The 24,279-nt window shown below is 46.1% G+C and overlaps 1 protein-coding gene across 1 annotated transcript in view; it reads right to left on the reverse strand.

Annotated features, from left to right (window-relative positions):
- ARHGAP29 (Rho GTPase activating protein 29) overlaps window positions 1-20,881 on the reverse strand; it is a 111,984-nt gene extending 91,103 nt beyond the window's left edge. Inside the window, exons 1-2 of the mRNA XM_044300678.1 lie at window positions 20,743-20,881; window positions 4,200-4,533 (exon numbers count right to left, since the gene is read on the reverse strand). Coding sequence (XP_044156613.1) covers window positions 4,200-4,461 — 262 coding nt within the window. The 5' untranslated portion in view covers window positions 4,462-4,533; window positions 20,743-20,881. The remainder of the gene's footprint in view (window positions 1-4,199; window positions 4,534-20,742) is intronic.
- Between the last annotated feature and the right edge of the window lie 3,398 nt (window positions 20,882-24,279).

Here is a 24,279-nt window from a genome sequence, read left to right on the forward strand (position 1 = left end):
CTACAAACTGTTCTGTTTACCCAGCCATGCTGAGCTCCAGCTCTTTGATGTGCCATATTTTACTTGGGTTCAGTTCATAACTTTTATTTATCATAAATTCCTCCTAAATCCCTCTGTTTGGACACTAAAGCCTCTCAAATCCACACAAAAATGAAAGGTTTATGTGGAAAGAATTCAGAGGGCATTTTCTCGACACCCGCCATGCCGTAGTAAACACACACAATAGACTGCGGCCACGCGGCCAACGGTAGCTTTGTATCTCTGTAAAGCTCGACAAGTCCGCAGACCTGAACTGACCGATGTAGTTTATCAAATGGGAAAGAAGTACACACAAAAAAATAAATCTAACCGAGACTAAATTGGAATTCTCACCCGACCCCAACCATTTGGTTCTACATGGTCCTTCATCCACTAAGTGATCAGCACAGCTTATTTTCCTTCCATACATTGTATGTTAGAAAATCACAAAGCCCTAATGAGACTTCCAGCAGAATGAACTGTGCTCTTTTAGAAGGTTTCTAGGTTACTGGGCAGTTCAAGGGTACAGGAACAGGTTGGACAAGTCCTACCCTCTGGTTACGTGCTCCTTGATAAAATGTACACACCACAACAGGCACGCAGATAACCTTTGTGGAGGGTCAGCTGGTGATCATAGCCACGTAATATCTCATGTCTACTGCTCCCTTGACATATTTAACTAGTCTCTATAAACCATTTAGATATTGATAGGTCCAAACAATGGAATAAAATAGAAGGGGCTTTCCTTCAAAAGAACATTCATCACCTGAAAATCAGGAGAATGGAGGTCCCAGAGTCCTCATATGAATGAAGAGGTAACGTGCTTGAGTGATCACTGCTCCACTCACTTCCATGGGACTGTCTGGGATAGAAGCGAAGAGTGGATGCTCATGTACGCCACTGCTCCATTCACATGGGGTCTTGAGACTTCCATCTTGTGATCGGTGGGGGATCCAGAGATCAGACTCCGAAGGAACGGGCAACTCTTCTATCCTGTGCTCTTTGTGAGTAACACCTTTAAAGGGTTTGTCTGGACTAGAGATAGCGAAGACCTGTCCTTAGGATAGGTCATCAATATGAAATCGGTGGTTGTTTGACAACTCATTGTCAGCAATTTCAGGCAGCCATGGTGTCGGAAACTAACAGTGTACAGAGTGAAAGCAGAAGGCTCCGTACATGTCAGTGGGAGAGGAGCTGCAATACCCCAGTACGCCCACTACACAGTATAATTTCAGGCACTGCGGCTGCCCGTAACAGCCGATCAGTGGGAGTGCCCAGTGTTTGACCCCTGCTAATTAGAATCATCAATATCTGTAGGACTCACAATTTTTTGTCTTGGTGTTTTCTTTGAGCCCAAAACAATGAATTAATAGGACACCTGACTTTAGCAGTTTTTAAGCTTGAGCACCTGGTGTTTTTTTTATTTATTTCCCACACCTGGGGTTTTTATTTAGGAAATTATGTACCCCCTCTATTGTCACATTCTCTTTAGAGCAGTATGGCTAAAATACACTGGGACAAAAAAAAAACGCAATAAAAAAACACCACACATTTCCACCCAGTTTTTCAAGTAGGGCAAAAAACAAATGGGGGTCCATGAAACGAAACGAAACAAAAAAAAAAAAAAAAAAAAAAAAAAAAAAAAAGGAGGGAAAAAGTACAAGAAATCTCATGTACACTTAGCTTATTTTCCCGTGTGGAAACTGACCTGCTGTGCAGATTAAAAAATTTGCAGTATGCCAATTGTTGGTGCGATAGTGTGGATTTGCAATGCAAGGGTGAGATCTACAGCAAAACCTGTGTCAAATCTGCAGCAAAAACTGCAAATAACTCATGTGGTTTCTGGTGTGGAAATGCACAGTGCTCTAAAGGGGTTTCCAAAATTTTATATTGATGGGCTATCAATACGTTATCAGGCCCCCATCGAACACCTGCTTCAGAGTGGCACCGAAAATACACATTATTCAGTGAATGTTGCTGGTCACCGCGTTACTCTTATTCACTTCAATGGGAGCAGTGCTGCCGTAACCACCTCCAACCCCTACAAACCATGGGTGCGGTGTGTTGAACCCCTCACTGGTGGCCCATCTTGAGGATAGGCTTTAGATAGTAAAATCCTGGACAAAGTATTCAAGTTGATCATAAACTTTACATAAATGTCATAAAAATCTGCCAATCATGCCAGCTCCTCCACCACATTCTATATTTTCCACATCTGGCTTGGCTGAAAGGCAAGATGGGTTCCACCAAAAAAATAACATGGACGCTGCCAGTCAACCTTCAAACTGTTAAAACAGAAAATCATCCAAACTCGAAATGATGACCACAAACACAATGCAGACATACACAAGTATGCAGTATTACATGTGTGGTACTGCTAAAGTAATAAAGGACTGGTAATGTAAATGGTATAACATACTGTATCGGCGTGGGAGGCCTGCCAAGTAGCTGTCCCCGTAATGAGGCAGGTATTTAAAAATATAGAAATATGCCCTTCCTGTTCAGAGACACTAAGCTGCTACGCACTGTATACATACAAGCAAATATAAAAGATGAAGGGGAGAAGAAAAAAAGAAAAGTCCTGCAAAACCAGCCAAGAGCACAAAGAGCCCTCATTTACCATGTCCAAGCCAGAAGAGGGAGGCATTCTCTACGCTTCCATCACAAAGGGCGATGGAACGGTGCGCATTGGTCTGAGGCACTAATCGTTTCACACCAAGACACTTTTTACATCGACATCAAAGATAACGGCAGTCCTCCACCGCCAGTACAGTCTGGAGCACTTTGTTAACCACTATTTGGGAGCTCACTGCTACCTTAATGTTCTGCTTCACAAGCGAGACTTGGACACCAACCAAGTCTCTGTCAATAGCCGCAAAGTGTTGTGTTTGCTAAAGAGTCTCTTAGGAATCCAATGAGCAACACTTGAACATGAATACCCATAATACTAGTAGATACAAAGTCTGAAAATGTCACTGCAGCTGCCCCCTGAGCGCCGTGGTGGCAACCATCTGGTAGGAACTTAAAATCTCACCAAGGTAAGAGGTCCACAATTCTTGACGATACATTGACCTACTCCATTCTGATGAATAACGACTGCATTTGCGCAACTCGTTCCTCTAGTAAAATAAAACTTGATTCAATTGATAACAACCCTGTATCTACTTAAAGGGAAACATTCATCAAAAGTTACTTTATCACATATAAACAGCCATATAGAATGAAACTTTACTTACTCATTCAAGGGATTGTGCACCTTTGGGGTGACCAGACCTGCAAAGAGCATCATACTTACCCGCTTCCCGTCGATGGCTCCCCTCTCCTCCTCTCCCAGGCCTCGGCTGCTCCACTGGGCTTCCTGGATGCAAACTTCCTGTTTGATGCAGCTGCAGCCAATCTCTGTCAGCAGTGGTGACCTGCTCCCCTTGAGCCATATGTCCATTTGTCATGATGCAAGGGGAATATGTCACCACTGCAGCCAGCATCAAACAGGAAGTTTACATCCAGAGAGCCCAGCGGAGCTCCCTTTGCAGGTCTGCCCAGGAGAGGGGAGGGGGGTTGCTAAAACCTTCCCCCAATGGTGTACAGCCCCTTTAAATATCCAAGCAAACTCATAAAGCTCATTAATGGGGGGTGGGGGGGGGTTCCCGGTCATCAGTATGTGATTGGTGGGGGTCTGACACCCAGGACTGATGCTGATCAGCTGTTTGAGAAAGCACCGGCGCTTCGCACAGATCAGCCTTGGCCATGTGACGCTGCGTTAATCGGCCACATGGCCCAGTCACAGCTCGGCCCCATTAAAGGGAATGGGGCTGAGCTGCGATACCATGCACAGCCGCTATACAATGTACGGCACTCTGCTTGGTGAGCTCCGAGAAGGCCCTAGCACTACTGCGAGTGCTGGTGCCTTTTAAAACAGCTGATAAGAGGGGGACCCAGGGTGTCGGACCTCCACGATCAGATACTAAAGACCTACCAATCAGTATAAAAGTCTAAGACATTATATTTCAGTATGTACAGGGAGGTAATAGTTCGGTTTACACTTCATAGTTTTGAGGTAAACAAGACACTGCGGTCAATGCAACGACATATCAATATATACAGTGTTCATGAGCAAACAAGCAATTTCTGAATACGGCAAACATCACCCAGAAGGATGTTGGAAGAAGCTCAGCACTCACCTGGAGACACACAAGCTTCCTTCAGATAGAGCAGGACGTCAGCAAACCTCCTGACGTCATTCACCAGCTGCATGATGTATTCCGGGTCCACCACAGAGCTGTCATAGCAATCGGAGTTGGTGCTGATACTGCTCAGAGAATTACTTTTGGTGCTTCTCCCCATTCCCCAGGTGGCAGAATTTGAGATGGTGAAGAAGTTTGAGGTAGAAAACCGTGAAAATCCTAAACCACGCCTGTTACCTCCTCCGTTCTGACGCAACATCCCAGCGTGCTTCTGAGAGGCCCTCAGCAAGCATTCAGTGCCACTCTTTGCCCATAGGCCACAAATTCAAACCTAGAAGAAAAAAAAAGAAAAAATTAGATTTAATAAGAAAGTTACTTAGTAATATCTCATGCCACCTATGGCCCAAGCATGAGAAGTCTTTGTTACCGATAGCTACAAGTAGCTGAGAAGGGTTTTGGGTGCATTACCCAGGACAGTGGCCTCTCCGATTGGAAATGTGCTGGGTGCCAGATCATAAAAGCTCCATAGGACAGCTGCAACGACGTGTCAAAAGAAAACCCCAAACCCTCTGAGATGCATATTTGAAGGCACATTTTTCAGACAGAGCTCTATTGCTTTTCCCAGCCAACCCAGCGACACCTGTAGACGGCATCGTGGGGTACAACTCCTCCCAAACAGTGCCGTCTACAGATGGGTCTATGCTTTGGCTGGTAGGAGCTATTTTGCATACTTTTATCCCATGGAGCATTGCCTGAAAAACCAGCCTCCATACTCTGTCGTGTCTCCTCAAGGATGAATAGCATATTTCCTAATAGAAACAGCCCGATTTATAGGACTTGCAAAGACATTTCCAAAAGGTTCTTAAAGGCGTTGTTAACCCCGTGTGACCTTTTTCTGCAGACCCCCCAATGTGGCTGGACTTGCAGTGGGAATCATACTTACCTGATCTCCACGGCTGCGTTGCATCTTCTTCGCTTTATCACCAGCTCTGCCACCTGGATGTTGACTTGGGGACACCAAAGACCTGCAGAGATGGAGGTGATGGGGTGATGGAGCCGGAACACAGCGGCAGAGATCATACAAGTACAATTCTCACTGCTGGTCCAATCAAGCTGGGGTCAGGTCTGCAGAAAGGGTCCTCACAGGTGAACAACCCCTTTAAAGCTAAATGTGTCAAAATGAGAGAGTACTAAAAATCTGAAGTCATTACTATAGAGAATATAGCGGAACACAAGAATATAAAGAAGACAAAATGGTTGCCGTTACTGTAATCGGGTACAATCAAAGTTTTGAAACTCTAATTTGGTGACACAGACTCCTGCTGACTTATAACAGGAACCCATTAAAGGCTCAGCAGGAGAGCGATCTTCAGAACAGGAAGTCAGTCTACAGGAAATAACCCTCAACCACCAACTAAACCAGATGAGAGCATGTCAATGTACGCTGAAACGGGGAAGTGCAAACGCTTTAACCCATTCATACAACAGTGTTCGGGTCGGATCACAACCCGTTCAATACTGAAGAACCATCATGCACTGAAAGGTTTCCCCTGGCCGGCTATTAGAGGCCTCCCCCGATGATAATGGTTGATCGTCTGGAGTCAAAGAGGCAGATTCTGATCAATGACAAAAAGCAATGTCCTCATAAAACAAATGACAAAAATTTGAGAAAAGTATGTAAAGGTTATTTAGACAGTCTCTTCCAGAAGCAGCGCCACACCTGTCCATGGGTTCTGTGTGGTACTGCAGCTTACTGACATTTACTTTAATGGAGCCAAGTATAAAGCAGAGTTTTTGATCGGTGATGGTCTGACACCTGGGACCCCCACCATGGCCTTTTCATAGCCTAGCGTAGAGTGTCGGACCCCCACTGATCAGATAGTAATGACCTATCCTCAGGATATGTCATCAGTATAAAAACTAAAAAGCCTTGGAAAAACCCTTTAACTACAAGACACAATTTGTGGACTGGTTCTGGAAAAAAGCAGCCATGTTTTGCCTAAACAACCCCTTTAAGTGTTATTTAGATGCTTTATGGTGGTTTATGTTTATGAATAGTTGGCAATGGGACTGAATCCCACCAGTGCAATATCAAAATGGCGATTGTATGGTCTTCCTATTTTCCAGGTGGATTTAACGTTGGGTGCTCTAGAGTCCTCCATACTATTAAAAACCATTCTGATAGCTTAAATGGCAACCTATGAAATTAGCCCTAGTCTGCATACCAGAGACCGCGAAATGAAAGGGAACATGATGTCATGTTAAACATTTGGGCAGATTCATCAAACTGGTGTAAAGTAGTACTGGCTTAGTTGCCCACAGCAACCAATCCGATTCCACCTTTCATTTTCCAAACGAGTTGTGAAAAATGAAAGGTGAATGAATCTGATTTGTTTTTTAAATCTCCCACATAGTATCTAATCTGCAGGAGACATGTTATAGAGCAGGAAGAGCTGAGCAGATTGAGAGAGTTTTATTGGAAAAGATTCAGTAGAACGTCATTTCTACATTAGGAGTCCAGTGGGCAGTTTTTGCATTAATAGCCTTCTCTGTATAAAGTCCCATTCACACGACTGCATTATTTGTCCGCACCCGATCCGCATGTTTTGCAGATTGCATGCCGGTCTATTAATTTCAATGGGACCGCAAAAAATTAGGACAGCACACTGTGTGTTATCCGCATGTCCGGTCCCCAGTCCTGCAAATAAGATAGAACAGGGGGCAGCTGCAGTGACATTTTCAGACTTTGTATCTACTAGTATTATGGGTATTCATGTTCAAGTGTTGCTCATTGGATTCCTAAGAGACTCTTTAGCAAACACAACACTTCGCGGCTATTGACAGAGAAGGCAGTGTTACAATGGGCCCGAAAAATAAAAAAGGAACACGAATGTCACATGGACGTCATCTACATTTGTGGATCCACATTTTGCGAACTGCAAAATACATACGGTCATGTGAACGCACCTTAAGTGTGTATATAGACAAAGCGGTCATTGCGTAGGACCGCCCACTGGACTCCTAATCATATAAATTCCATGTTATACTGAAAAAGTTTTCCTGTGAACCTATACATTAATCAACTCAGCTCCTGCTGCTCTACATCACGAGGCTGGCAGATCAGACACCGGTTCCCTTAGGGCTGTTTCACACGAGCGGATGCCGTGCGTGACATCCGCTCCGTGAAAGAGTGCCAAAACCCGATGCAGACTGCAGAGGCACGGAGCAGTAACATGACTGATAACGCTCCGTGCCTCTCTGTGATCTCTTTACTACGAAATCACAGGGACAACTTTATCTCACTGTGATTTCATAGTAAAGAGGTCACAGAAAGGCACGGAGCATTATCAGTCATGTTAATGCTCCGTGCCTCTGCAGTCTGCATCGGGTCTTGGCACTCTTTCACGGAGCGGATGTCATGCATGGCATCCGCTCGTGTGAAACAGCCCTTAAAGGTGTGGGCCCCACCACCTACGAATATGGTAGTCCAGGCTCCAGCTGGCATGTATGACTGTAGGCAGGCGCAGGACATTGGCTACATGTCAGCAGGTTGCTTGCTTCGCGTTGTTTTGCGCCCACTTGCAGTGTAAATCATTACAGAGACTGGGAGCCTCGTGAAGCGTAACACCCAGGGCGCCATCTTCCTGACCACCGAGGAGGACTCTGCTCTAGCAGTTTTTAATCATTTCCACCTCTTCTCACCTCTTTAAGGTCACCCAAAACAATTACTTTAAATACATGGATCCTAGAACAAGGGGTCGATCTAAAGTGGGATAATGGACACTATAGTTACAAGCAGCAATGTAATAATAATGTACACAGTGGAAAATGTACACGGCACAGGGATAATGACCACAGTGATGTCACAGTACAGGGATAATGTACACCGTGATGTCACAATAAAGGGATAATGAACTCAGTGATGTCACAGTACAGGAATAATGACCACAGTGATGTCACAGTACAGGGATAATGTACACACTGATGTCACAACACAGGGATAATAAACACAGTACTGTCACAGTACAGGGATAATGTACACAGTGATGTCACAGTACAGGGATAATGTACACAGTGATGTCACAGTACAGGGATAATGTACACAGTGATGTCACAGTACAGGGATAATGTACACAGTGATGTCACAGTACAGGGATAATGTACACACTGATGTCACAGTACAGGGATAATGTACACACTGATGTCACAGTACAGGGATAATGTACACACTGATGTCACAACACAGGGATAATAAACACAGTACTGTCACAGTAGATGGATAATGTACACCGTGATGTCACAATAAAGGGATAATGAACTCAGTGATGTCACAATACCGGGATAATCTCATCAGTGATGTCACAGTACAGGGATAATGTACACAGTGCAGTCACAGTACAAAGAAAATCAAATCACTGATGTTATATAAACAGTGATGCAGGTGAAATGCACACAGTGATGTCACTCTGCATACAATGTAACCATGGGAATCAATGTCAAATTTAGAATGGGGACACATTCATTTAGCTATTCCACCTCACATACATTTCACCACTAACTGCAACTTTTCCAGGGAGATGGGCCCTCTTAGCTGCTCCGTCTGCTACCCTGGTAATTACACCTATGCCTGTAACCTCTCCTGACATGTCTGTTTTAATAACTAACCTTACATTGACTAATGCTCCAAAAATTGTCAAGTCGGCGCCTATATGACTTCCCAGGGAGTCGCCGGGGGCACACAACTGCCTGCACTGTGAGAAGAGTGCACTACAAATGTCTGTCATTGCCGTATCGCACTGTCCGATGTCCGGGCAGGCCAACAAACACGTGCTCCAGCCTATCACAGAAGCCAATGCATAGTGAATGTGGAAGGAACAACTGCTACCAACCTCCTCCCTCCTCCGTTCAATTCTGTTGATTATCGGCAGCAGATCCCTGAATACACAGATGAAAGATGCAAATCATCCGACAAACGAGCGTTTGCTCATTTATCATCAATCAGTGGCTTGATTACACAGGGAAATTATCGGGAACGAGTATTCTACACTCGTTCCCAATAACTGGCCAAAAAAAACACCACTCAGTGTAATAGGGCCTTAAAGGGGTTGTCCGGTTTTCCAATACTGATGACCTATCCTCAGATATCAGATCATAATGACCATGCACCACCGCTACAATGTTGATGGCTCGCACGTAGATATTAAAGGGGCTGTCCGATTTTGGACATTGGAGGCATATCACTAGGATATGCCTTCAATGTCTGAAAGGTGCCGGTCCCTCCCCTATACTTACAAAGTGATGGAGCGTGCACTGCGTATGCATGGCCGCCCTCCATTCATTTCTATGGGACTGTCAAAAATTGTCAAGAACTGGCTCTGCTATTTCCGTAAGCCCAATAGAAGTGAACAGTGCGGTAGCCGTGCTTGCACAGTGCGCTTCCCATTCATTTCAATTGGAAATAGCTGCGCGCTGGAGGACGGCCGAGCTGTGAACCCTCCTGCACTTTGCGGGCCCAGTTCTAAGTATAGGTGAGGGTCCCAGAGGTGGGACCTGCGCCTATCAGAAATTGGGGGCGGATCCTAGCGACATTACCACAATGTCTAAGATGGGAATAACCCATTAAAGAGGAAGCAGCGTTCGCACGGCCCCTTGAAACACACGACCAGCAGGGGTGCCAGGAGTCAGATCATTAGGATAGGTCATCAATATCGGAAAGCAGGACAAACCCTTTAAAGTCATGAGACCTAAGTGGTTGCGGAAAATACATCTTTAATATTCACCCCCAGGAATGTACAAATGCTATTCAGCCACTTAAGATTAGCGAGTTTCCTCAGACTTTTGTTATTTAGGAAGAGGAAAGTCAAAGCCTCAATATGATCAGCTGCCAAATCCCACACTCTCCGGGGTATTTAAATACAATCGATAGCACACACCGACAGGAAAAACACAGACGGGCGAGAGCCGGGGCTGATAACCATCCTGCATTCAGCACAAGGACCCTGGCAGGGCTGGGGGAAAGTGAAAGACGATTACAGCTCGGACAGACTCCGCTCCTATTGTGTGCAGGCGATGATAGGAAAGAAAAATAAAATGATGGAGGTGTTACAATTTCATTAGTAAAAGGGCAGGAAAAAAGGGGTTTAAAGGAAAAATCAATCAGGAGCTCAAAATGATATTTCAGTCATTGCCTATGGGGGGGGGGGGGGGTTACCTGCCTATTTATTTTGCTCCAATCTCGCTGCTTGGCTGCTCTTTAGCTCAGAGCTGTGATCTGTGCCTACAGGAAAGCTGTAAGAGTCTGAGACACACCCCCTGTCTCATCATTGGTTCCCCCTGCAGCACGACCGCCTCAGATTGGCTGCTGTGTATGAACACAAGCCAATCACAGCCTCACCGGGAAGTCAGGGCAACATAAGTGCTGATTACTAAACTGCCAGTGACCAAGTGCTACACATATAATGAGCAAAATGAGACTTAAAGGGGTATCCAGGTTGTGTGATGTTATCCCCTATCCACAGGATTGGTGGGGGGGGGGGGGGTCCTACAGCTGGGACCCACTGATCAAGAGAAAGGGGACCCCGTAATGAAGGGAGCAGTAGGCCGGGCACGCTCCATTCAGGTCTATGGGCATTCTGCAGATTGCCAGGCGCTATCCCAGCGGTAGGACCTCCACCGATCTAATATTTACCCCCTATCCTGTAGACAGGGGGTAACTTCACACAACAAGAATATCTCTTTAATTGTTCTCCAGGATTTTGATTTTGGTGGGCATCAATATCTGACAGGAGAGGGCCCGACCTGATCAGCAGTTGGTGCTGGAAATACTGGCCATCAACTGGTAAATCCTGGGACACTTCTCCTGACATGGCTGGTTTAGCAAATAATAGTATTCCACCTGAAAATACCAGTTCTGGAGCATCTATTCTCATGACTAGAAGTCATTTCTTAATTATTTATACTACAAGGTTATTTGAAAAAATAAAAAAAAATGTACAACTGGGTGTTACCAGTTTGGGGGGGGGGGGGGGTCCCTGCGCAGTCTGACGCTGTCCAATCAGTGCAGACAGATTTCTATTAGGAATAATAAAGGAATGGCACAACAGTCATAAGAATAGATGCTCCAGAATTGGTGGAATGCAAGTAGTTACTAAACAGGCAAGTCCGGAGGGGATGACGGCTCCTCTTTAACGGTCCTGGATGGACACGTACACTAGTTTAGATTGTTAGCACTCAAGTTCAGGCCACATGAAGCAGATAATTTGCGGTTACGCTCAGGTCAAAAACTTCAAGCGCTCTGGGGCTTTATTACAAACTTGAAAGTAGTACGAGCCCTGGATTTATAGCCCTGCAATAGTGACGGCTCCGATCTAACCACAGCCTCTTGCATTATATCAGCGAGTATATATATATATATATATATATATATATATATATATATATATATATATACACACACACATATACATATACATATACACACACACACATTTATCAGTGAAACAAACTTTAAAAATAAATAAAAAATAAAAAAAAGCAGGAGCTTGACAAGAGGAAATGAAGCAACCGTGAGCCTATCATCATGTGTGCGACACCTGTTCTGCAGGGTCTAGGATGCCCCCCAGCAGGACCAGCTACACCTATAGTCATGTAGTAATAACGGAACTTTCACACTAGCGTTATTCTTTTCCGGTATTGAAATCTGGTAAAGGGTCTCAATACCCGGAAAAAAAAAAATGCTTGTTTTGTCCCCATGCATTCTGAATAGAAAGCAATCCGTTCACAGTATGCATCAGGATGTCGTCAGTTCCGTCCCTAAACCCTACCGCACTTGCCATTGAAATGTATTAATGTCGGATCTGGTACCAAGTGTTCCGGAAATTGCTGCATCGTCGGATCCGGTTTTCCGGTCTGCGCATGCGCAGTTCTTTCTAGCTTTGAAAAAAATTAACTACTGGATACGGTATTCTGGATGATACCGGACAGACGGATCAGGTATTTCAATGAATAAGTCTAAGGCTGGGTTCACACTTGAGCGTTGCGCAAACGCGCGTTTGACGCGCATTTTTATGCGCGTTTTTGTAATAGTAAACGCGCGTTTGACGCGCGTTTGTGTGATTCACTACAGTGTCCTATGGCCACAAACGCCCCAAAAGTCGCTCATGTACTTTTTGGAGCGTCGGGCGTTTTACAGCGCGATCGTACGCGCTGTAAAACGCCCAAGTGTGAACCATTCCCATAGGAAATCATTGGTTTCTCCTTGTTGAGCGTTTTACAGCGCGTAGGAACGCGCTGTAAAACGCTCAGGTGTGAACCCAGCCTAAAGGATCCGGCAGCGGAACTGCCTGCCGGATCCTTACAACGCTAGTGTGAAAATACCCTAAGCACAGCAGGCACAACTCCAGGGACACACGTTAAGGGCTCATGCACACAAATGTATTTTTTTGTCTGTATCTAATCCGCATTTTTTGCAGGTCAGAGGCAGACGCCTTCACTTCAATGGGTCCGCAATTCTGGAGACGTGGAACGGAGTCACGGAACGGAACACCGGAAGCAGTACAGAGTGCTTCGTGGTGTTTCTTTCCGTTGTTCCGCACCGCAAATAAATATGACGTCATATTTGTTTGCAGTGCGGACAGACAACGGACCCATTCTAATTGAATGGGTCTAGCCCGCAGCCGTAGGGCAGGTTCTATTATTTGCAGCCTGGCTGCACGGATGCAGGCATACACATCGATGACATTGGTGTGCCGTCCGTTCTATTTGCGGACCCGTGTGCAATTTGCAAAAATGCGGATTGGACACAGACCAAAAATACGATCATGTGCATGGTGTCTTAGGGCTCATGCACAAAAACGTATTTTCTTTCTGTGTCTGTTCGTTTTTTTTTGTTTTTTTCTGGACCGTATGCGGAACCATTCATTTCAATGGGTCCGCAAACAAAACGGAAGTTAATCTGCATGCATTCTGTTTCCGTATTTCCGTTACACAAAAAAATAGAACACGTCCTATTATTGTCCGCATTACAGACAAGGATAGGACTGTTCTAATGGGAGCCAGCTGTTCTGTTCCGCAAAATACGGAAGGCACATGGACATCATCCATATTTTTTGCGGATCTGTGTTTTGTGGATCGCATAATACATAGGTCGTGTGCATGAGCCCTTATTGTGAGCCAAAAAACAGTAATGAAGCATACTCCGATATCAGGTATAATGGAAAGATTTCCGCCTGTTCTGTGTTTTTGACCCACACCTGGTTTAGGCTCACAGTAACTGATGGAAAGAACTTAAGTGAGAATTCAGCCTCAAGGCGGTTGTCCTATTCAACAACTTATCCCCTATCCACAAGATCACGAGAACATGTTCCCTCATGTGACCGGAATGGCAAACATGCATGCGTGACATGGACCAAACACGCCTATTGAAGTCTATGGGTCTGTGAAAAACCACTGACACAACCCCGGATGGTATCTGTGTTCTATCAGTGTTTCACGGACCAGTGATAGGCTGAAAATGACTTTTCAAAGCATCTCCTAGCAGTATCCGTGAAATACAGATGACACACGGAGGGCAAAAAAAAACAAAAAACGGACACACAGACATCTTCAGGGATGGCCAACCATCGTCTGTGTATGAAATGCTCGGCCGATGCGCGTTCGGCATATGTTGGGTCGAGAAAGGATTGGGCATATTGAATGGCAACATGTCTGATCCTTTGCTCTCACGGGAGATAATCTGCCGCCAGAGGCGCTGGCGGTGGGGTATTCCCCTTTTTCCATGTATGTGTATGAGGAGCTTGATAGGAAGAGTGGACGGCTGAACGAACTACCGAAAGTGTGCGGCCGGCTTCAGTGGTGCAGTACAAAATGCCCTGCACTACAGACACCGGCCTCTCAATGACTACACAGGACAACTCAGGCGGATTTTCCTCTTGGAAACGTCGGGTTAGCATTACCCCCCAGATACAAGTCATACACCCGTGGATTCCACAGAAACCTGCTAAGAAGCAGACGTGCCGGCAGCAGTTCCAGGAGAGATTAGATCCTTGCTTGGAACGGCCAGAGGGGACGCGCTCCTCAAATCACACACCAGTTTCACACTGTCTGGGCCCTTGTGTTAAGACATTTATCACTTCATCCCAATTATCCCGTCTCTCTACTACGTATAGAATAGTAGTTTCAGGGTAGTAATTATAAAGCAAACAGGAGGTTAAAAGTTTTTTTGTTTTTTTTTTTTACAATCATGCCGTTTCATACGGGGTCACCAGAGACTTGCACATAAAAACCTGAAGGAAAAACGGATGACCCAAAACAGACGCAATCAGAATCCCAAAAAAATATAATAAATAACATGTCCTATTCTTGTCCGTTTTGCGGCCAAGAATAGGCATTTCTACAATGGGCCGCCTGTTATGTTCCGCAAATTGCGGAAGGCACGTGAGCGGCTTCCATGTTTTGCGGACAGCAACGGTCGTGTGCATGAGGCTTTACAGACTGGGGAAATAATCCACACGGAAATTGACCTGTGGTGCGGATTCGGGAACTCTGCAGCACGTCAATTGTGTGAGTGGACTTTCAGTGCAGATTTCACCCCTTGAAATGAAGGCGGCAACATAATGGGACAAATCCGGTATCAAAATTCCCAAGTAATTTTGGTGCGGAAACCCAGCAAACTACACTGCTGTGAGCATGAACCCTTAGGCTACATGCACACGTTCAGGATTCATGTGCGGAGAATCCGCACTGAAATCCGCAGGTGTTCACAGGCAAATCCGCGCGGTCAATCCGCATTAATTGGTGCGGATTTGCATGCGGATTTGGTGCGGATTTTCTGCATGCGGATTTCACTAAGTGAATTAAGAAAATCCGGTCAGGAAAAAAAAAATTAATTGACATGTCGCGGATTTTAAAATCCGCACCGCAGGTCAAAATCCGCGCGGAAAAAATCTGCATCGTGTGCATTGAGAATTTCAAATTCTCATAGAATACAATGAACATGACCTACGGTGCGGATTTTCCACACGCAAATCCGCGCGGAAAATCCGCACGCAATCCTGATCGTGTGCAGGGGGCCTTAGGGCTCTTTCACAAGAGTGAGTTTTCTGTCCAGATGTGATGTGCGTTTTTCACCCATCATCTTTGCGCTTAGGAAAAACATTGCGGCATGTTCTATGTTGTGTGTTCTTGCAGCTCGGGTGCGGACCCATTCACTTCAATTGGGGGCCGCAAAAGATGCGGACAGCACTCCGTGTGCTGTCTGCATCCGTTGCTCCATTCCGTGGCCCCGCAAAAAAATTATAGCATGTCCTATTCTTGTCCGTTTTGCGGACAAGAATAGGCATTTCTACAATAGGCCGCCCGTTCCGCAAAACGGCTTCCGTTTTTTATGGATCCGCGGTTTGCAGACAGCAAAAGACTGAACGGTCGTGTGCATGAGGCCTAAACCCGGAATCCCAAATCTGTGAGGCATACAATCACACTGCCAGCCTTACACTAGGAGGTGACTGCCAGCTCGCAACCCTCTATCTCTGGGGTTTCCACCTGACAAAAAACTAAACAGAGGACGGGGGTGGAAACTTTCCCCAAAGGGAAGAAAATAAACTCATGATCAAGACCAAGAAGACAGACTCATTCTTGTTTTGCTACAATGTCTCAGTTTCCCTTGTGACAAGTATCTTCTGAGGGTTAATTAGTAAATATTGACAAAACATTAGCAACTTGTAGAAAGAGGCTGAGTAATCCCAGCAGTCACCACCTGAAACCCAGATAGGAAGAGCGGTTGTGAAAGCTGCAAAAACTGTATTCAGCCCAAGTGTAGACAGAGGCCGGGCGCGGAGTCCACAATGGGAGGTGTTTCATGATGGAAACGAAGAAAAACGCCATTGCGTGGACTGAACCAACATACAGTGGATTAAAGGGGTATTCCAGTTGTGAAACGTTATCCCCTATCCAGAGGATGGGGGAGAACTATTAGATCAGTGGGTACCCTGTACCCCTTGGAGACCCCCTAAAATAAACAGAGCAGCAGGTCAAGCATGAGCACTTCCGCTCAATCAGTATGGTAGATCCGGAGAGCGTCGAGTACAGCGGCAGAGGTGAGCGGAGTGGCAGTTTGCATGCCCAGCCTGCCGCTTTGTTCTTTTGGGGAGCTCTAAGGGGTATAGGGTACCCGTTCTTAGGATAACCTTTAACAAACTGAATTACTCCTTCTTTAGTCCAGGATTTAAAATAAAAAAATAAAAGACATGGCTTCTTTCTTCCAAAAACAGCACCACCCCTGTCAGCAGGTTGTGTCTGGTATTGCAACTAATCTTCATCAGAGTCAATTGCAATTCTGCACACAACCTGCGGACATGTGTGGTGTTGTTTTTGGAAGAAAGCAGCCATATTGTTTTTCAATCCTGGACAACTCTTTTAATGACAACCTGTACTAGATGATACAGGGATGTCAAACTTGTGGCCCTCCAGCTGTTGCAAAACTATAACTTCTATCATGCTCGGACAGCCTACAGCGATCAGAGCATTCTAGGAGTTGTAGTTCTGCAACAGCTATAGGGCCACAAGCTTGACATCTGTGATCCAATGTGTATTAGACATATGCCCGACGTTCGTTCAGTAGATGTCGGGGGAGCTCAGGACAGGACATGCTGAATTTTCGAAACGCCCAATCCTTTTATTCTCCGGAGACATAATCCACTGCAAGAGATGTCTGGAAGCGGCTTACTTTAGGGTACTTTCACACTAGCGTTAAAGTTTTCCGGTATTGAGTTCCGTCCTAGGGGCTCAATTCCGGACCCAAAAAAAACACATCAGTTTTGTCCTAATGCATTCTGAACGGAAAGCAATCCGTTCAGAATGCATCTGGATGTCTTCTGTTACGTCCCTTTTACGGTACTTGGCCGAAGAAAATACCGCAGCATGAATTCCAGAACACTTACCGGAATGCTGGATCCGGCATTAATTTCCGTTGAAATGTATTAATGCTGGATCCGGTCCCAAGTGTTCAGGAAATTGCCGCATTGACTGATCCGGTCTGCGTAGATCTTTAAAAATGTGAAAAAATAAATACTGAATCCGTTTTTCTGGATGAAACCCGAGAGACGGATCCGGTATTTCAATGCATTTGTCAGACGGTCTCCGTTTGCATACGGATTTCCGGCTCCGGCAGGCAGTTCTGGCAATGGAACTGCCTGCCGGAATCCAACAACGCTAGTGTGTAAGTACCCTTACTCTCTCTATTCAAGTTAGGGCTCCTGCACACGAATGTGCCATTTTTTGCGGTCCGCCCCGTAAAACACGGATGCCGCCCGTGTGTCTTCCGCAATTTGCGGAACAGAACAGACGGCCCATTATAGGAATGCCAATTCTTGTCCGCAAAACAGACAAGAATAGGACATGATCTATAATTTTTACGGGGCCACGGAACGGAGTAACAGATGCGGACATCTTTTGCTGCCGGATTGAAGTGAATGGGTCCGCATCCGAGTCGCAAAAAATGTGTCCTTAAATGCATGATCAGCCGAGCTGAAAGCACAAGGTATTTGGGGGAAATGGGGGAGGACACGTCACTGCTGAGGTCAATCATTGGCTGCAGTGACAAATGTAACCTCGTCCATCCGGAACTTTACAGGACAGGGAGGACCGGATGCCCGCTGGAGGCATTATTTTTTTTTTTTTTCATGAGAGGTGTGTTAAATAAAAAAATAAAAAAAATGGAGATCCTTTTAAGGTGGCCATACACTAGAGACTTTGCATGGCCAATTTATACCATTTTCTGCCATCAGCGCCCCTTTACGGCGCGAGTACGTGTGACTGATGCCGAATCACAGCAGATATCTGTGGAAAGGGAAATCTGGTGTGATGGATTTTTTTTTTAGCTGTAGTTGAAAATGGGTTCATGTCGCATGACGGATCTGTCCCCCATCAACAGACGCCCAGACCCGGCCTCAGATCAAGGCACTGGCATTTTCATTCCAAACTAAACCATACAAAAAGAAAGTAATTCAGAAGGCGCCACCTGAAATCTATAATGTATGACCAGTCACTGCTCCTTGGTCAGAATATGGCGCAACATGCGTCGCTGCCTACATTTCTGCAAGAAGACCCCCGCGTGCCGCTATACAGGAGCCATAATCATCACTTTCCTGTGTGCACTGAACCTTCCCGTGATATCATCGGACAATGACACTTCTAGGATTTCACAACCTCCACTGATCTCAGGAGAGACATCGCCGCCGCACACGGGTGGTCATCGCTCATTAAAATCACTGTCGGGCCCATTCAGTTTAGGCTACTTCCACACTCGCGTTTGGTGCGGATCCATCATGGATCTGCACAGACGGATACGTTCAGGTAATACAACCGTCTGCATCCGTTCAGATAATACAACCGTCTGCATCCGTTCAGATAATACAACCGTCTGCATCCGTATCCGTTTGTATTATCTTTAACATAGACAAGACGGATCCGTCCTGAACGCCATTGAAAGTCAATGGAGGACGGATCCGTTTTCTATTGTGTCAGTGAAAACGGATCCGTCCCCATTGACTTATATTATGTATCAGAATGGATCAGTTTCATCAGATGGACACCAAAGCGGAATGGAGACTGAACTGATGCATTCTGAGCGGATCATTTTCCATTCAGAATGCATTAGGACAAAACTGATCCGTTTTGGACCGCGTGTGAGAGCCCTGAACGGATAGCCAAAACGCCAGCGTGAAAGTAGCCTTAGACAGCAGTGGGGGCGTCACCCTCATGTTATTGGAGAATAAAAACCTGATGTCAAGGAGCGTATCATTAAAAACACTGTAAAACTAACAGAGCACAAGCAGCGCTTCAACTTTATAATCCACTCCCCGAGCAGCGATCAGAGGGCTTGTCCCATCCATCCATGTACATAGGTCTTAGACCCAATGTGCATGCAAACACCAACCTCCCCTATAGGCAGAGTCCTCCTGTAAAACCTACTGAACCCCATTAATAAGGGAGACATGGAGCATAGCCGCAGCTCATTAGTAACGCATGTATCGGCATATGATGACTGGTGCACAGACACACACCGCCTGCATAGTCTATACTCTCGTGTCCATCACTGTCGGGCAGCCGTATGCACACAAGGCACTTCTACTCTGCAAGCAGCAATTCCACCGCAGGGCTCCATACAAATCATCAGTCCATATCAATACATGCCGTAAAATAACCCGCCATCAGTCCATATCAACACATGCGGTAAAATCATCCGCCATCAGTCCATATCAACACATGCGGTAAAATCATCCGCCATCAGTCCATATAAACACATGCCGTAAAATCATCCGCCATCAGTCCATATCAACACATGCCGTAAAATCATCCGCCATCAGTCCATATCAACACATGCCGTAAAATCATCCGCCATCAGTCCATATCAACACATGCCGTAAAATCACCCACCATCAGCCCATATCAACACGTCATAAAATCATCCGCCATCAGTCCATATCAACACATGCCATAAAGACTGACATGTATGCTCACAATGGAAACCATATAACGGCGCAAGAGGGCCAAAGGTCCGGTTTAAAGGGGCCCTTTAAGTCTTCAGGTAGAGTGGTGGATCGTGTGCTCATCCAAAAATAGAAATAATTCACACACTTTGACACCGCAGATGATGAAAGGATGAATGATGTCCCTGGAGCCACCAGGACCAGTGACCACCTTATGTCCATAGCCTCCAGCCTTTGGAGAACCGCACGAGATGGATTTTTCGTCTCCGATCTTCTGCTCCCTGTAGATAAGCGGCATTAAAATATGTCTGGCGGCAGCTTTTCTCCCTGTCATACATTGGCTTGAGGGAATCCGGGCTAATCATGATTGACCTGCGAACACAGACGGGCTTTCCAAATGTTACTTTGACAGACGTCCGCGGGCAGCCACTGTCTGCTATGTGGAGGTCAACCACTGCCACGGGGCAGCTGGCGGAGCACCATAGACCATATGGCGACATGGCGCCCAATCCTACAGAAGTCAATACAACCTTCCCCTGTCAGAAAGACGAAAATAACTGCACAAACCCAACAAGTGCCACCATCCTGGCGCACATCTGTACCCGCCACGACCATAAACTGGGGTGGTCCTGTCAATCCGCTGAAAGTGTCTGAAACTTCCAAATAAATACTTCCCACACCTGACGGATCCGATTTGAGAGATTTTGACACCTTGACCAGATGGGATCCACCACCAGCAGCTCAATCAAGTGAGCACATGATTCCCCCCCCCCCCCCCTATAATGTCCTCCAGTTCATTATACCCACCCCCCATGGCCAGGCATGGTGACCCTCTGAGGGCCACCTAGTGTACACAGCGCTCCAGTCAGGGGCCACCCTTAGGTGAGCCATCTGTGGCCCCCTAGCTGTCTTGTAAACCATCACCCCCCATGATGCCCTGACAAATCAGCATGCTGGGAGGTGTAGTCCTCACAACAGCTGCTGGAAGCCACAGGTTGCAGATCTCTGCTCCAAACCCCCCAGAGAGGCAGAACAAGTCTCGGTGCCGGCATTACCTGTACAGAAGGACTGCAGCATGCCTCCCGGGGGCGCCGGTAACTCCGTGCCACTCACAGTGCCGCTCCAGTAACGGTCCCGAAACGCAGAATAAAATCAACACGAAACAGCAGCATCAGCCAACCACCGCCGCGCAGCGTCTCCTCTGACCTACTGGCGCCGCTACCGCTCTCAGCTCCACACAGCGAGCGCAGACACGCCCACTCTCCCCCCATGGCCACGCCCTCTCACTGTGACTATGCCGACCTAAGTTCGCCAGCGCCAGTCACTAGCCACGCCCATGTGCTGTCAATCACCGCCCCTCGGCTAGTCTAGCCCCGCCTTCATTCCGCAAGTGCCTTCCAAACCAGAGAGAAGCCGCCCACTCCCTGGCGCAGCCACGCCCACCGCAGAGCTGAGGAGCAGGTGGCCTCTTCTCATGTCTGCATTGTGGCTTCAGAGAAATGTTAGGTCAGAAGCAGAGCACATTCCTACAGAGAGCGCTGCCGCTGCCGTAAAGTGATGCTCCTGCAAGGGGAGAGCCGGCGCTGGGCTAGCCTCAGCTATTCGGTGGGGATATGGGACAAAACACGGTTTTGGAGCTTCTGGGCTCGTTCACACACGGTTTTGTTCCTGGCGTTTTTAGGGGCAGTGTTTTATTTTTATTTTTTTGGAGGCATTCGTGCCTCTATTGTCAGGGTCATTTATCAGGAAACTGGTGTGAAAAAGCACAAACTATGGGATTGTGACTTTTTAAACGCCACTTCTTTGCCATTTTACGCTGTCTTCTCTCCAATTTTTGAAAAAAAAGGGGGTATGGCGTGGACAGGGTGGGGGGTTTCATCAGCACTGGCAGATTTATCATCATTTACACCAGTATTTTGGGATACCTGATGACTGAAATGTACGGCAGCTCTGAGCTGGCGTTGATTTCACTCTAGGCGCACGGACTGGCGTAAACGGCGATGTTGATGAATGTCCCCTGGTCTGTTCCAGCAACTGCAATTTCTGCATGTCTAGCTTTAATGAGGAAAGTTTGTGCCTCTTGTCACTTTGGGCTCATGCACACGACCGTATGTATTTTGCGGTCCGCAAAAAATGAATCCACAAAAAATACGCATGACGTCCGTGTGCATTCCGTATTTTATGGAACAGCCGGCCCCTAATAGAACAGTCCTATCCTTGTCCGTAACACGAACAATAAAAGGACATGTTCTATGTTTTTGCAGAACAGACATATGGACACGGAATGCGCAGATTTTTTTATTTTTTTTGCGGACACGTTGAAATGAATGGTTCTGCATACTGTCCACAAAAAAACACAGAACGGACACGGAAAGAAAATACGTTCTCTGCAGAGCTGTAAGGGGGGAAAAGCATTGTTAAAAATATATATATACACATTTTTTTTTTTTTTTGAAGCAGCAAGAAAAAGAACTTGGGGTGTAGTATAGGAGAAGTATAACAGGAAGTCAGGGAAATATAAAAAGAACTCCATTGACCAAAAAGAAAAAAAACTCGAGTGAAAAAATGCTGCTACAATAAAATACCTGTTCGTCTTGCATTTAATATTTCCTAAATGTCAAAATGTCAGGTTTCTGTGCTGTAAAAAAATAAGACAAAGATTTTTTGCGGGGCCTCGGAACAGAGCAACTGATGCGGACAGCACACGGAGAGCTGTCCGCATCTTTTGCGGCCCTATTGAAGTGAATGGGTCCGCACCCGAAAAACGGTTGTGTGCATGAGGCCTAAATGTGACCTATAAATCGTTCCACTCAATTGAAAAACAAAATGAAATCTTTTAGGGGGAGGGAAGAAAACAAAAAAAAAACTAAAATAATTTGGTTGCATTAGTGTGCACACCCTCTTATAACTGTGGATGTAGTTGTGTTCAGAGTTAAAGAGGACCTTTCACTTGTATAAACGATGTGAACTGAGTATGCTGCCATATAGAGCGGCGCCCGGGGATCTCACTGCACTTACTATTATCCCCGGGCGCCGCTCCGTTCTCCCGTTATAGGCTCCGGTACCTTTGCTCCTTAAGTTATAGTAGGCGGGTCTTCCCTTGTCCTGTGGGCGTCTCCTTCTCCTAGGCTGCAGCGCTGGCCAATCGCAGCGCACAGCTCACAGCCTGGGAGTTTTTTTTCAGATTATTATTATTATCATTATGCAGCAAGAAAAATAATAGGGGTGTAGTCAGGGGCGTAGCTATGGGCTCATGGGCCCTGGTGCAAGAGTTCAGCTTGGGCCCCCTTCCCTCAGTGCTTTGCGGTCAGGGGCAGGGAAGCACATAGCCTTCATGCTGCCTGAGGCAAAAACCTCACCCCCACCCCCGCAATGCCATATTCTTGGCCTAAACCCTTCCCTCCAGCCAGAGGAGTAACTTGACCAGTATGCACTTTCTATAATGCCAGTGTCTTTTTATGTGGCACAAGGGTCTTTGGGCCACCTCAGGCTCCTAGGCCCGGTAGCGACTGGTACCTCTGCACCCCCTAGAGCTACGCCCCTGGGTGCCACAATTCAGACTGGGTTGTGGTCTCTTTTGGTACAATTTGTGTTCCACCAATATGCTGTTTATACAACAAACTATTCTGTTCTGTTAATAGGAGGCAATACAAGTATGGTTCACCATTTTCACTTCTTTGCTCATCCATGCCCCAGTCATCAGATAAGTATACGCAGCACTTCACATGTCTGGTGACCTGGGCACCTGGATCCTGAAGCTCCAATCCCACAATTCGAGCACGAGGCAGTGGAAAGACAGCTGCACAGGATTCAGCACATTTGTACATTTTTTTAATGGAAAGTCTTAGTTGGACTCTTCTATGGCAATTTTATTTGAGTATTCTATGAATGTATTATGTGGGCACTATATGGCGTATTCTAAGTTAGAAGGGGGGATTAACAGAAAGTACCACAAAGGGTATCATTCAACCTAAGGTTGGCCCTTAGGTATAATTACCGAAGACTTTTTATTCATGGGTTATCTTGCCATAGATGAGTATTTTCCATGTTTGACTTGTGATATAAATGACATTTTGTGCACATATTCTGTGCAGTGATTTTATGATTTTATCATGCACAATGTAGTACCCAAAATGGTTCTTGAGATAATAATGTAAGAAGCAATCCTTGAAAACCAGAAGATCTATAAACATTCAGAGTATACACGCTAGAGAACTAGCTTTAAAAGCCTTGTAACTTTTTATGTTACTTTTATGTTGTTGTTTTTTTGTGTATGATAGTTCTATTTAGGACTAAGGCCCCATGCACACGGCCGTGTTTCACGGCCGTGTGCGGGCCATGGAACCGTGGCCTGGATCCCTCCTGAGAGCAGGAGCGCACGGCGTCACTGGTTGCTATGACGCCGTGCGCTTCCTGCTGCCGCTGCAATACAGTAATACACTGGTATGATCTATACCAGTGTATTACTGTACTGTGCCGGCAGCAGGGAGCGCACGGCGTCATAGCAACCAGTGACGCCGTGCGCTCCTGCTCTCAGGAGGGATCCAGGCCACGGTTCCACGGCCCGCACACGGCTGTGAAACACGGCTGTG

This window comes from Bufo gargarizans, chromosome 7 (genome assembly GCF_014858855.1).
Source record: "Bufo gargarizans isolate SCDJY-AF-19 chromosome 7, ASM1485885v1, whole genome shotgun sequence".
NCBI classification, from domain to species: Eukaryota; Metazoa; Chordata; class Amphibia; order Anura; family Bufonidae; genus Bufo; species Bufo gargarizans.